Source organism: Heteronotia binoei, chromosome 15 (genome assembly GCF_032191835.1).
Source record: "Heteronotia binoei isolate CCM8104 ecotype False Entrance Well chromosome 15, APGP_CSIRO_Hbin_v1, whole genome shotgun sequence".
NCBI classification, from domain to species: domain Eukaryota; kingdom Metazoa; phylum Chordata; class Lepidosauria; order Squamata; family Gekkonidae; genus Heteronotia; species Heteronotia binoei.
Window position 1 is genome coordinate 22,756,808 of NC_083237.1, and position 13,396 is coordinate 22,770,203.

General features: G+C 46.3%; 1 protein-coding gene across 1 annotated transcript in view; it reads right to left on the reverse strand.

Annotated features, from left to right (window-relative positions):
* MMP25 (matrix metallopeptidase 25) overlaps positions 1 to 8,694 on the reverse strand; it is a 29,654-nt gene extending 20,960 nt beyond the window's left edge. The window contains exon 1 of the mRNA XM_060255631.1: positions 8,575 to 8,694. Coding sequence (XP_060111614.1) covers positions 8,575 to 8,673 — 99 coding nt within the window. The 5' untranslated portion in view covers positions 8,674 to 8,694. The remainder of the gene's footprint in view (positions 1 to 8,574) is intronic.
* Positions 8,695 to 13,396: the final 4,702 nt, after the last annotated feature.

Genomic DNA, 13,396 nt, shown 5'->3' on the forward strand with positions numbered 1-13,396 from the left:
TTGTTTTCAATTCCCTTCCTAATAATTCCCAGCATGGCGTTGGCCTTTTTTAATTGCAATCGCACACTGTCTTGACATTTTCAGTGAGTTATCTACCACGACCCCAAGATCTCTCTCTTAGTCAGTCTCTGCCAGTTCACACCCCATCAACTTGTATTTGTAGCTGGGATTCTTGGCCCCCATGTGCATTACTTTGCACTTGGCCACATTGAACAGCATCTGCCACGTTGACGCCCACTCACTCAGCCTCAACAGATCCCTTTGGAGTTCCTCACAATCCTCTCTGGTTCTCACCACCCTGAACAATTTAGTGTCATCCGCAAACTTGGCCAATTCACTGCTCACTCCCAACTCTAAATCAGTTATGAACAAGTTAAAGAGCATGGGACCCAGTACCAAGCCCTGCGGCACCCCACTGCTTACCGTCCTCCACTGCGAAGACTGCCCATTTATACTCACTCTCTGCTTCCTATTACTCAGCCAGTTTTTGATCCACAAGAGGACCTGTCCTTTTACTCCATGACTCTCAAGCTTTCTAAGGAGCCTTTGATGAGGAACTTTATCAAAAGCTTTCTGGAAGTCAAGGTAAATAACATCTATCGGGTCTCCTTTGTCCACATGTTTGTTCACCTCCTCAAAGAAATGTAACAGGTTAGTGAGGCAAGATCTTCCCTTACAGAACCCATGCTGAGTCTTCCTCAATAACCCATGTTCATCAATGTGCCGACTCATTCTGTCCTTGATAATGGTTTCTACCAACTTTCCTGGTAGAAAGTTGGTAGAAACTTGGCTGGTAATTTCCCAGATCTCCTCTGGAACCCTTTTTAAAGATGGGGGTGACATTTGCTACCTTCCAGTCCTCAGGAACGGAGGCAGATTTCAATGAAAGATTACAGATTTTTGTTAGAAGATATACAAGTTCAACTTTGAGTTCTTTCAGAACTCTTGGATGTATGCCATCCGGACCCGGTGACTTATTAGTTTTTAATTCGTCTATCAGTTGTAGGACCTCCTCTTTTGTCACCTCAATCTGACTCAGGTCTTTCAACACCCCTTCCAAAATTAGTGGTTCTGGGGCAGGCAAAAAGTTCTCATCTTCCACAGTGAAGACAGAGGCAAAAAATGCATTCAGCTTCTCAGCCATTTCCCCATCCTCCTTCAGTAATCCATTTACCCCTTGGTCATCCAAGGGCCCCACTGCCTCCCTGGCTGGTTTCCTGCTTCTAATATATTTGAAGAAATTTTTATTGTTGGTCTTTATGTTTTTTGCAGTATGCTCCTCATAGTCCCTTTTTGCCTGCCTGATCACAGTCTTGCATTTGATTTGCCACAGCCTGTGTTCCCTTTTATTAATCTCACTAGGACTGGTTTTCCACCGCTTAAAGGAGTCCTTCTTACCTTTTACAGCTTCCATTACTTTGTTTGTTAACCATGCAGGCCTTTTCTTTTGCCTGTTTGTGCCTTTCCTAACTTGTGGTATGTATTTTATCTGAGCTTCTAGGATTATAGTTTTAAATAGTCCCCAAGCTTCCCCAAGGGTTTTGACCGTATTTACCTTTCCTTTCAGTTTCCTCCTCACATGCCTCCTCTTCTCAGAGAATTTACCCCTTTTAAGGTTAAACGTGGTTGTGGTGGTCTTTTTGGACAACTCCCTATTTATACAAACGGTGAAATCAATAACATTATGGTCACTGCTCCCAAGTGGCACAATCACTTTTACATCTCTCACCAAGTCTTGGGCATTACTTAGGACCAAATCCAGGATTGCTCCACCCCTGGTAGGTTCTAAGACCATCTGCTCCATAGCACAGTCATTGAGAGCATCAAGAAACTCAATCTCTTTCTCTCGACCAGAACACATATTGACCCAATCAATCTGCGGGTAGTTAAAATCACCTATTACGACAGTTTTTATGTTTAGCCGCTATCTTTAAGCCTTCCATCATATTATAATCGTTCTCTCTCTTTTGATTTGGTGGGCGATAACAAACTCCCATAGTTAAATTTCCTTGTGGACCCTCTATTTCAACCCAAAGCATTTCTAAAAGGGAATCTAATTCTCTGACCTCAGTCTTACTGGGCCGTATATCCTCTCTGACATACAGAGCCACCCCACCTCCAACCCTTCCCTCCCTATCCTTCCGATATAACTTATATCTAGGAATCACTGTGTCCCACTGATTCTCCTCATTCCACCAAGTTTCTGAAATTCCCACAATGTCTATGTTTTCTCCCAACACTAAACATTCCAATTCACCAATTTTACTTCAAACACTTCTAGCATCTGCATACAAACATCTATAATTTCCCAGGCGAGCTAGGCCCGCCACCTTCCTCATGCTGCCTCGAGACTCTGGCAGACAGTCCATACTGTTTGTCACCATCACAGTGGACAACTCTGATCCGTTACCCGGTAGAAAAATAGCAGCCAACCCTTCATCTCTTTGAGATGAGTCCTCCCGAACCAGAGACATTTCATCTCCTGTCGGCTTTCCCCCAAGATTTACGTAGTTTAAAAACTGCTCTGCCACCTTTTTGATTTTAAGCGCCAGCAGCCTGGTTCCATCTGGGGACAAGTGGAGACCGTCTCTTTTGTACAGCTCCCGCTTGTTGCAGAAAGCATCCCAGTGCCTAACAAACTTAAACCCTTCCTCCTTACACCATCGTCTCAACCACACATTGAGACTTCTAATGTTTGCCTGTCTCTCCTGCCCTGCACGTGGAACAGGTAGCACTTCTGAGAAGGCTACCTTGGAGGTCCTGGCCTTAAGTCTCCCGCCTAGCAGCCTAAATTTTTCCTCCAGGACCTCACGACTGCATTTCCCCACATCGTTGGTGCCAACATGCACCACGACCACAGGCTCCTCCCCAGCACTGTCTATCAGCCTATCTACTACACGCGCAATGTCCGCTACCTTCACACCAGGCAGGCAAGTCACCATACGGTCAGTACGCGGTTTCACCACCCAGCTGTCTATTTGCCTAAGGATCAAATCACCAACTACCAAAACCGTCCTCTCCCCCTGCCCAGGGATGGTTCCTTGGCGCGAAAGGATTCCCGCTCACCAACCGAAGATGATGTCCCTTCTGAGGGCGCATTCCCCTTATTCTCAGCACGGTGCCCTGTTCCCTCTTGATCCTCACGCTCTCTGGCAGCAACGGGGCTGCTATGTTCAGAGCGGGGCTCATCTAATACGCCCCTGAGAGTCTTCCCCAAGTGCCTAACTGACCGTCTCTGCTTCTCCAGGGTAGTCACCTCGGCCTCAAGGGTACGAACTTGTTCCCTGAGGACCAGGAGCTCCTTGCATCAAGCACACACCCAAGACTTCTGTCCTTTGGTATGCAGAACATAAACACTGTGATTCCCAATAGAAAAATCTGAAGGGGGTGGGGCTGGGGAGAAGGTGTGGAGTACAGGCACAGCACTCAAAGCCCTACTGACTCAACTTCAATGAAAATCAGCTGTGTGGGCATAATAGGCCTGGGTCTAATTGTAATCCCTGAGCAGAAGGAGTAAAAACAGGTCTGGTGTAGTGATAAAGAGAAACGAGCTGTGCTCTGGAAGGTCTCTGGGCTCAAACTTTGCTTCTGCTTTAAACTTACTAGGTGGTCTTCCTGGGCAAGGCATCTTCTCTCAGCCTTCTGTCCCCTCCCTTATCTGCAACATATAAACTCTGACCTACCTTATGGGACTGTTATGAGGATTATGCATGTGAAGCACTTTGAACACTGAAAGTGCTACATAAAAATTATTGTAAAATTATTGTCAAGATAATTGTAAAATTATCTTTACAAACAGATCAGTATCACAGTCTACTGATCCTTGAGGCTGCAGCCAGTATTCCCCTTCCAAGAAGAGTGTTTGGGTTCATTTGGGTACTCTGCATTTTTGACCACTGCCCACCAGCTCTATGTAGCTCTGCTAACTGTACCCCATTTCATTGTTGAAGTGTGCTTCTAGCACATGGGAGCTTACATTCTGAATAAAAATGTGTTGGTTTTAAAGGGACTACTGGAGTCCAACTTTGTTCTGTGGGTTCATATGTCTGTCTGATTCTTGCTTGAACTCTTGGAACCTGTTAAAGCATCTTATCTGGGCATGGACAAAATTCAACTTTTATTGGGTGGGTCAGAGTTATTTTTCAGCTGTTTACCAAGAAGCTGATCTTTGTGCATAGATGTGAAGGACACACAACGGGCTGCCTGCTGTCCAGAGGCTATATCACATCCAGGCTTTTGAGATCCTTTTCTCACAGTGTGCCTTCACAGAGAACAGAACCAAGGGCTACAAAAACTCACTAAATGGGGATTTCTTAGACCTGATCTAAATGCCTCGCTGGCTGAAACAAAAGGAAAAAAAAAACAATGATTGGCAACTTCATATAGAAAAGTAAATTGCAACAATGGGTGAGTCCTATGAGTATATGTTTCCTGTAATAATGAAGTGAATAATTTGGGGATAGTTTTGAATTCATCCCAGGGTCTTCTAAATAAAACAAAAGGACTCACAAATGGGATTGTGCAGTCATTTTCACCTGGACTGTGACTTATACCAACCTGCATGCAAGTGCAAGGTCCCATGAGGGAGCGCTCTGGCCTTAGCCAGGGACCTCTTCAGATCTGGGCTTAGGCAGCAGCAACAGCAGGCCGGGCATAAAACTGGTCTTGGACAGGAGGTCCTCAGACTGTTGTGTGGAGGTGATGCATGGCCAAACACTCCTTCACATAAGCCCCCTGAAGCCCTCCCTCCACATCCAAAATGAAATTTGAGAGACGTGTTATTTTATTTATTTACTTCATTTATCTTCCACTTTCCACCTAAGTGGCATCATTCCCCTCTCCTCCACTTAGTCCTCAGGGCTTTTTTTTTGTAACAGGACCTCCTTTGCATCATTCCCCTCTCCTCCACTTAGTCCTCAGGGCTTTTTTTTGTAAAAGGACCTCCTTTGCATCATTCCCCTCTCCTCCACTTAGTCCTCAGGGCTTTTTTTTGTAACAGGACCTCCTTTGCATCATTCCCCTCTCCTCCACTTAGTCCTCAGGGCTTTTTTTTGTAACAGGACCTCCTTTGCATCATTCCCCTCTCCTCCACTTAGTCCTCAGGGCTTTTTTTTTGTAACAGGACCTCCTTTGCATCATTCCCCTCTCCTCCACTTAGTCCTCAGGGCTTTTTTTTTTGTAGCAGGACCTCTTTTGCATATTAGGCCACGCACCCCTGATGTAGCCAATCCTCCAAGAGCTTACAGGGCTCTCAGTACAGGGCCTGCTGTAAGCTCCAGGAGGATTGGCTACATCAGGGGTGCGTAGCCTAATATGAAAAGAAGTTTCTGCTACAAAAAAATCCCTGGTTGGACCAGGCTGGTCCTCACAAGAACTCTATGAGGCAGGTTAAACTGAGAGCATGTAATGGTGCAAGATCACCCAGCCAGCTTCCATGGCAGAGTGAGGGATTCAGATCCTAGTCTGACACACTAGCCATTCTACCACACTGGCTCTCTTTCTTTCTCTTAAAGTCTTACTTTTATATGGGACTTTTAAATATGTATGTGAGACAGTGAATCTGCCTGCAATAGAATTTGAGTTGTTTAGGAGCAGGTCATAGGGATGCCAGCCTCCAGGTGAGACCTGGGGATCTCCCAGAAGTACAACTCATCTCCAGACTACAGAGATCATTTTAATGATTTGGAGGGTGGACTCTATGGCATTGTACCCCATCCCTGTCTTTTCCAGGTCCCACACCCAAATCTTCAGGAGTTTCCCTACCTGCATCTGCCAACTCTCAATGGTTGTACTATTTTATCTGCTGTTTTTGCGAATGAGGCCTGGAAATGGGCAATGTTAAGAATGACCAATATATGGTCAACTAATACCACAGGGCTCCGTGCCCTGAAAATTCCAACCCCCCCCCCCCCCCCAATCTGTTTGCCTCCTGAAAAACAGTTAAACCCTTGTTTGGCATGCAGAAGACCCCAGGTTGTCCTGGCTTTTCTAGATTTTTTTTTTAAGAATTGCAGATGGAAGGAGGAAGAAGAAGAAGAAGGCAATGACCACTTCACCCTGTGAAGCAGGTGGGGCTGGGAGAGCTCTGAGAGATCTGCTCTTGAGAGAACAGCTCTGAGAGAGCTGTAACTGACCCAAGGTCACCCAGCTAGCTGTATGTGGAGGGGTGGGGAATCCGACCCAGTTCTCCATATTAGAGTCCTCCGGTCTTAACCACTACACCAAACTGAACTGCTGCTGGTCAGAACAGGCAGTATTGGGGCAGGTGGTCTGACCCACAGGATACAGCTACTTCAAATGTTCCTGGCAAGGCTCCAGTAAAGGCCAAGGCAGGAGTGTTGGCTAGAAAGGAGAAGCTCCCAGCAACCGCCTCTCCAGCTTGCTCCAGCAAGATTCAGTCACTCCCGGTTCATCACAGCCCCTTACTATGTTCAAAGACTCCTTTGTTTCAGTCCTTGGAGGCAGCAGTGGAATCCAAGAGCCGCCCCCTGGTTTCTCTGGACCCCCATGACCTCCCCACAAGAACCCTTTTTGCCTCTGTTTCCGGGATGGTCGTTCTTTCTGAGATATATATATGTATGTGTGTGTGTGTGTTATACACACTCACATGCCTCTGCTGTTTCCAGCTGCAGGGCAGGATGGGTGTCCATCTATTTTAGAAAGGCTAACAGATGCTAGTGGAAATTATTTTCCAGAGGAAAAAGAACAACAACAAAATTGTTAATGGACCACTGCTCTGAAAAGTTGCCAGGTTAGATCCTGAGATCTATAGATGAGAGGATCCCCCCCTCCCCAGAATAGAGAGGTGAGCCCAGGAAGCCAGATGCTGGCAGGACACAGCGTAGTTTCCTGCCAGTGTTTTATCAATCTTTCATAATAAAGCACTTTTGAAACATGCAAGAACCATTCTGAAATATTCATTGCATTCCGTCTCACTGAAAATAACTTCGAAAGAGCTGGTTTGTCTGTTTCTGGAGAGGGGGTATTGAGGCAGAAGGAGAAAAGGAGTTGTGAAGCTGGTGGAGGACAGAAGCCATCCGTATCTGGGCTGCTGCCCAACAGTACTCCCATCCATTAACCCTGACCACAAGCAGATGAGCCGCAAAATTTCGGTGCTTGTTGAACAGCAGCAGATGACTTAAGCAAGTGAGCCAAACTGCGTATGATAGGTGGTAGACCTCTGAATACCAAGACTAGGGGACAACACCTGGTGAAGGCATCTTAAAGGGTAGGTGGGGGTAAGAGAGTTCTGAGAAAGCCATGACTGCTGCAAGGACCCCGCAGGCTTCACGTGGAGAAGGTGTGGGGAATGAAACCCAGTTCTCCAGATTAGAGTCTGCTGCTCTTTACCACTATGCCACACTGGCTTCAGAGTTCTCCAGAATGCTTCTTTGGGTTGCACATTTACCTGATGAAGTGTTCTTAAGAACCTGAAAGTGTGCTTCATGGGGTTGATCTGATCAGTTTGTTGTTTTTTTTACTCAATCTCAGCTTAATTATTACATGGATTTTGGTTTTGGACATCCTTTTTTAATTACACCCCAATAAAAGTTTGTTTGAGGAAGGGCACCACTTGGCTTGCTTGGGGTGTCTCATTCAGGGATCCTGGTAGTGCAAAGAAAAAAAATCTGGCCATGAGAAGCAGGAACCATTACAAAGAAAATGATGCTCCTTTTCAACTGCAGATACTCTCCTTGCCTTTATTAATTAAAGGAACAAAGATCAGGGATGATCAGTGCTACACGATCGATCGCTGTGGAAAAACTTAACAGAGATGCAATCTCAGAAGCTAACCAAGTTTCTTAGAGGCAGAGTACGAATTTGCATATACATCAAAACCTGCTCTACACATTCAGAACAATTTCCCTGTTCCCCATTTCTCTCAAGGCCTAGGATGATTTTTAAAAACACCTAAAAAGTGGCCCCAAAAGCCATCAAATTATAAATGACAGGGAGTGGATCTCTCTACTGTCCTCTGGAGGGAAGGGAGAAGCAGAATTGGAAGACATTCATTTCCTTGGGGAAATGGGATCCCATTGAAAAGTAGGGAAAAAAGGCAATTTATCTCTAGGTGAAGGAGGGGGAGGAAGAAGGAAACAGGCACTAAAGGGATCAATTCTTTCCCAACTGCAGGCGGTTTGTAACATGAAACCCCAAGGAGACAGATCAATTTCCCACTGACATCCTTTTGGGGAAAGAAACAAAAGATAGTAGCTATAATAAGCCCTTTACTGCCAGAGAACCCAGAATTTCTGTACCTTTCTTATTAAATCCCACTAAACTTCTGTATGTCTTTCCAGGAGTCTTTGCCTGGTTAGCTTTCCTGCCCCCTTCTTTCAGCCCTTGCACCCCATTTCTCTCTCAGGGGCTCCTGGCTTTGATTTACCACCCTTCAACCCCAATTCTCCCCTAGCCTAGAGAATCCCTCTATCCATCTCCTCCTCCCTCCCTCCCTCCCTTCCTACTAGATCTTTTTTTTTTATCTTCCCAGAAAACTCAGGAGTCCTGACTCCCCAACCCCTGTAACCTGAATCAGTGGATTCAACCCCACCTTCCCCTGCACCCTGAACTCACCACCCCCTTGCTGATCTTGTGGCCGTCGGGTGATCCCGCTCTGGTCCGGGGGATGCTCCAGAGAAAGAGAGAAACCAGGATCTCAGTCAGCATTAGCATCTTGGCTGGGCTAAGTCTCTCAGTGATGCCTCCGGCCACAGCTCTGCCCCTATATAGCAACTCTCTCTCCCCCCCCCCTTCCCTTCCTGTCTCGCTTCTCTCTCTCTCTCTCTCACTTCTCCAGCTGGGTAAATCTGTAGAGTAACAACAGAAACATCAGGAGTCAAGTTGCACCTTTAAGACCAACCAGTTTTTATTTAGAATGTAAGCTTTCGTGTGCTCTTAAGCACACTTCATCAGACGAATCCAGCACAGTGAGCAAAGCCATACATAGCTGAGCAGAGCCATACATAGCTGGTAGGCAGTGACCCAGAATGCAAAATGGTACAGATTTAAGAACCAATGACAGTGAAGTAAAATTATCTGGTAGGCAGTGGTTTAGAATGTAAAATGGTACAATGACAGAATAGTAAAATTAACAAATTGAGCAAACCTTTGATCTGAGTAGCATGAGCATGTGAAAGAAACATCAGGCGGCTTCCTTGAGGGGAGAGAGGTCTGCAGGGGAAACAAGAAAAGGTGGGAAGTGTGACCTGCAATGGGGAAGCAGGCGGGGTGGGGTGGGGGAGCAAAGTTGATAGCAAGCAGAAGTGCATGTTCAGTCAATCACCAAAAGCCACACAATGCCTTTTCTCAAGAGCCAATGTGGTGTAGTGGATAAGAGGGTCAGACTAGGATCTGGGAGACCAAGGTTCGAATCCCTACTCATGCCATGGAAGCTTGCTGGGTGACCTTGGGCCAGTTGCGTTCTTTCAACCAAACTTACCTCATGGATGTTGGGAGGCTAAACTGGAGGAGAGGAGAATGGTCCCCAGTGGGGAGAAAGGCAGGCCTTAAGTGAATTAAATAAAATGAAATGAATACATCAAGACCAACCAAAAGAGCACAATGCATCGTGTGATCTCTTGAGTTTCTGTCACACCGCATAGTTAAAAAGGGTAAGCTAGAGAAGGACACATCTCTCAGGCCACAGTATTAAGGTACCTCTTGAGAGGTGAATGGAGCAAGATCACCAATTTTGGGGTGGTGGTGGTGGTGGTGGTGGAGGTGAGATTCAGTTGGCGAAGCTTGTCAAACACAACCTGTTGGATTTCTGCCTGTTGCACATCTGTAAACTGCAAATGGCAGGAAAGGATAACAATCCCATGGCTATCTCAGTCCTTAAGCACAACCATGACCTAAGACATCTTTCCTTCACCCTGCACTTTCCTTTTTTCATTAGCACTCAAGAGTCTGGGAGAATGCCTGTGCTATACAAAGTAGGAGTCCAGTAGCACCTTTAAGACCAACAAAGTTGTTGTACAGTTTGGGTTGGGCTTAATAAACAGTATTATATGTGCTTTGTTTTTTGGATTTTACCGATGGAGTTTATGGTTATGGCTTTAATTGTATGTTATGCAGAAAGAAGCTAGGACACCTGGGTTCCCTCTGGAATGTGGCTGAAGGAGGAGTTTTCTAGTCTTTGCCTTTCACTGAGTCAGCCCCTCCCCCCAGGTTTCTCTTCCCTGCAGCCCAATTAACCTGGCTTCCTTCGGTGGAGGAAATTAACCTGTTTCCCTGAAACCTTTGATCAGCCCCCTTCACCCACCCTCTCAATCCCCATGTTTAACTTCTCTCTTCACACTTGGTCACCTCCTGGTGGGGCTGAGAGTGGGAGGAAGCTGCCATTCTCCCTGTGGCTGATGGGTCACCCCCCAAAAGGCTGTGTCTGATGCCCAGCTGAGAAATTCCTTTTCAGCCCCAGGAGTGGGTTTCTGCACCAACAGCCACAGGCTGGCAACCAACATCAAAACATATGTTTTGGTACTAGGAAAAAAGATCTTGGCATTATCAGCTAGCTGCTCTTTGAAACATCTTCTCACTCTCACCTTTCTGTTGCTTGTAACTTTACATGTCACCTATGGAAGTACACTGTATGTTTCTGATGAAGTGAGCTCTGAAACACTTCTAGGCTGGAAGGTACTGCTGGACTTCTGATTTAATAAGGAATGGTGTCCACTCTAGAGACAGCTTCCCTACAATTGTGCCACATGGAGAGAGATCCCTGAGTGTGTTCCAACACACTTTCTGAGTTATGTGCAAACATGACTCAGAAGTCTGACTTGGGTCACTTTGTAGAAAAAGAGATGCAATGGTTCATTTGCATCACTGTGGCCACACAGGAGAAAATAATTTTAAAAGTATGATGGGAGTAAGGTTTTTTTTATGAGAATAATAATTTAGGGAGCCTTTTAAGATAGATGTTGAGCTGATGTAACTTAGTACATCTTCTGGTGATGTAAGGGGTGTGTGGCATATGCAAATAAGTTGTGCTAATGAGCTCCAGCACCTCTTTGTCCACAAAATAACCCCTGGTTACATTAATCTCTCCTCTCATCCCTAGTGACATTTTCTCCTGCATGGGATTTCAGGTGTAGGGCTCAGTGCAGAACATAAGGAGATCCCTGGGATATCAGAACAGTGTCGTGTAGTCCAGCATCCTGTCTCACATAGTGGCTAACTAGGAATAGGATCCCACCATTAAAAAAAGAGAGGATTTCCCTTTGATCACCCCAAAAAACCACGATGGGAAACATGGTGGGGAACCTGTAAGTACAACAATCATGTGGAACAGGGATCAGTTGTTCAGCGTGGCTCAAACAGTAATGACTTGTAGCCCCTGAGAAGCTCATTTCTAGCACCAGTGTCACCTCTGTCCGCCTCGTGTACTTTTGGAATTCTGCAGGACAGGAGATCACACAGGTTTAGGATGAGAGCCAGCATGCTGTGGTGGCTTAAGTGCAGGAGGACTAGGATCTGGGAAAACCAGGTTCAGATGCCCACTCTGCCATGGAAGCTTGCTGAGTGACTTTGGGCCAGGAATGCACTCTCAGCTTAACCTACCCCACAGGGTTATTGTGAACAGGGTTTTTTCTGTAGAGGAACTCCTTTGCATATTCGGCCACACACAACCTGATGTAGCCAACGTCCCAGGAGTTTACAGTAGGCCCTGTACTAAAAGCCCTGTAAGCTCTTGGAGGTTTCGCTACATCAGGGGTGTGTGGCCTAAAATGCAAAGGAGTTCCTGCTACAAAAAAAAGCACTGTGAGAATAAAGGAGAGGAGAAGCCGCTTTGGGTTCCCCACTGAGGAGAAAGGTGGGATAGTAATAAAGTAAATAATGCAGTGCTGCTAGGGTTGCCAGTCCCCAGGTGGGGGCAGGGGATCCCCCGGTTTGGAGACCCTCCCCCCACTTCAGGGGCATCAGAAAGCGGGGGGAGGGGAGGGAAATGTCTGCTGGGAACTCTATTATTCCCTATGGAGATTTATTCCCATAGAAAATCATGGAAAATTGATCCATGGGTATTTGGGGCTCGGGGGGGGGCTGTTTTTTTGGGTAGAGGCACCATATTTTCAGTATAGCATCTAGTGCCTCTCCCCAAAATACCCCCCAAGTTTCAAAAAGATTGGACCAGGGGGTCCAATTCTATGAGCCCCAAAAGACGGTGCCCCTATCCATTATTTCCTATGGAAGGAAGGCATTGAAAAGGTGTGCCGTCCCTTTAAATGTGATGGCCATTTGGAGTTCAATTATGCTTGTCGCAGCCTTGATCTTGGCTCCACCCCTAATGTCTCCTGGCTCCACCCCCAAAGTCCCCAGATATTTCTTGAATTGGATTTGGCAACTCTAAGTGCTGCAGCTAGGCAGGGCCAAGTACAAATGTCCAATTGCTGCTGTTGAGTCATGAGTCTCAGAGGAGGCAGCGGAAGACGGTATCAGCCTACAATTAAACACGGCATAAAAATACATCCTGCCTCAGGCCCCGAAGGACAAACTGAGGCAAACGACCCTTCCCCCGCCACTCTCACATCAATCTCTTCCTCCAAAAATTTGGGGACAAAGCCCCGAGTCACACACCCGGCCCAATAGAGAGAGACAGGATAGAATGGACCATTTCAGACTATAAGGGGGCGATTTTATATATGGAAAGCTCCCTTGTATTTAAAAGAACCCTCCCTAAAATTAGAAAACTAACACAGATATAAATAGAGCGTCACCAAACTTGATAGGATAATGTTTTCCTTGCAGGTGGGGTTTTTTTTTGCGAGGGGGGCGATTCAAACACAAAACACACCCCTGCAGGCCGAAGTAGAACAGTCCAAGCTGCCCCACTACTATTAGCTGCATGACGTCAACTCCAGGCTGCCCATCTCTCACTCCTTGACCTTGATTACTTTATTACTTGGCTTCCCTTGACTCACCCGGTTGCTACCTGCCAATCAGGGAGGCTCAGCCAGTCCTACACGAGGGTGGATTTTTCCTCCTCACGCTGGGAATGCATGCTCGCCCAGGGGGGGCTGACTCAAGCTAAATGGCTGCCTTGGTAAAAAATTAATTTTTGCTGCTCCCATCTTTTTGTGTGTGGAGCTCGGGATTTTTCCTCTGAGGTTTTTCCTCACATGCATCCCCCATAAATGAATGGAGTGAGTGGGAGAAAGTAATGCGTGGGTGAGATCCGCAGGGCCTCCAACCTAGCAGGGAAGGCAATTTATCTCTAGGTAAAAGTGCAGGTTTGGGGACAAAGCACATGCTTTTCCTGCAGAAGGCCTCCTGGTTCATTCCTTGGCTTAAAAAAAAGATTTCAGGTAAGCAGGTGTTGGAACAGAGACCCCTCTCTGCTGTAGGCCCTGGAGAATGCTGAACTAGAGGGGCAAATAAGGATAGTTTCGTATCTTTGTTGTCC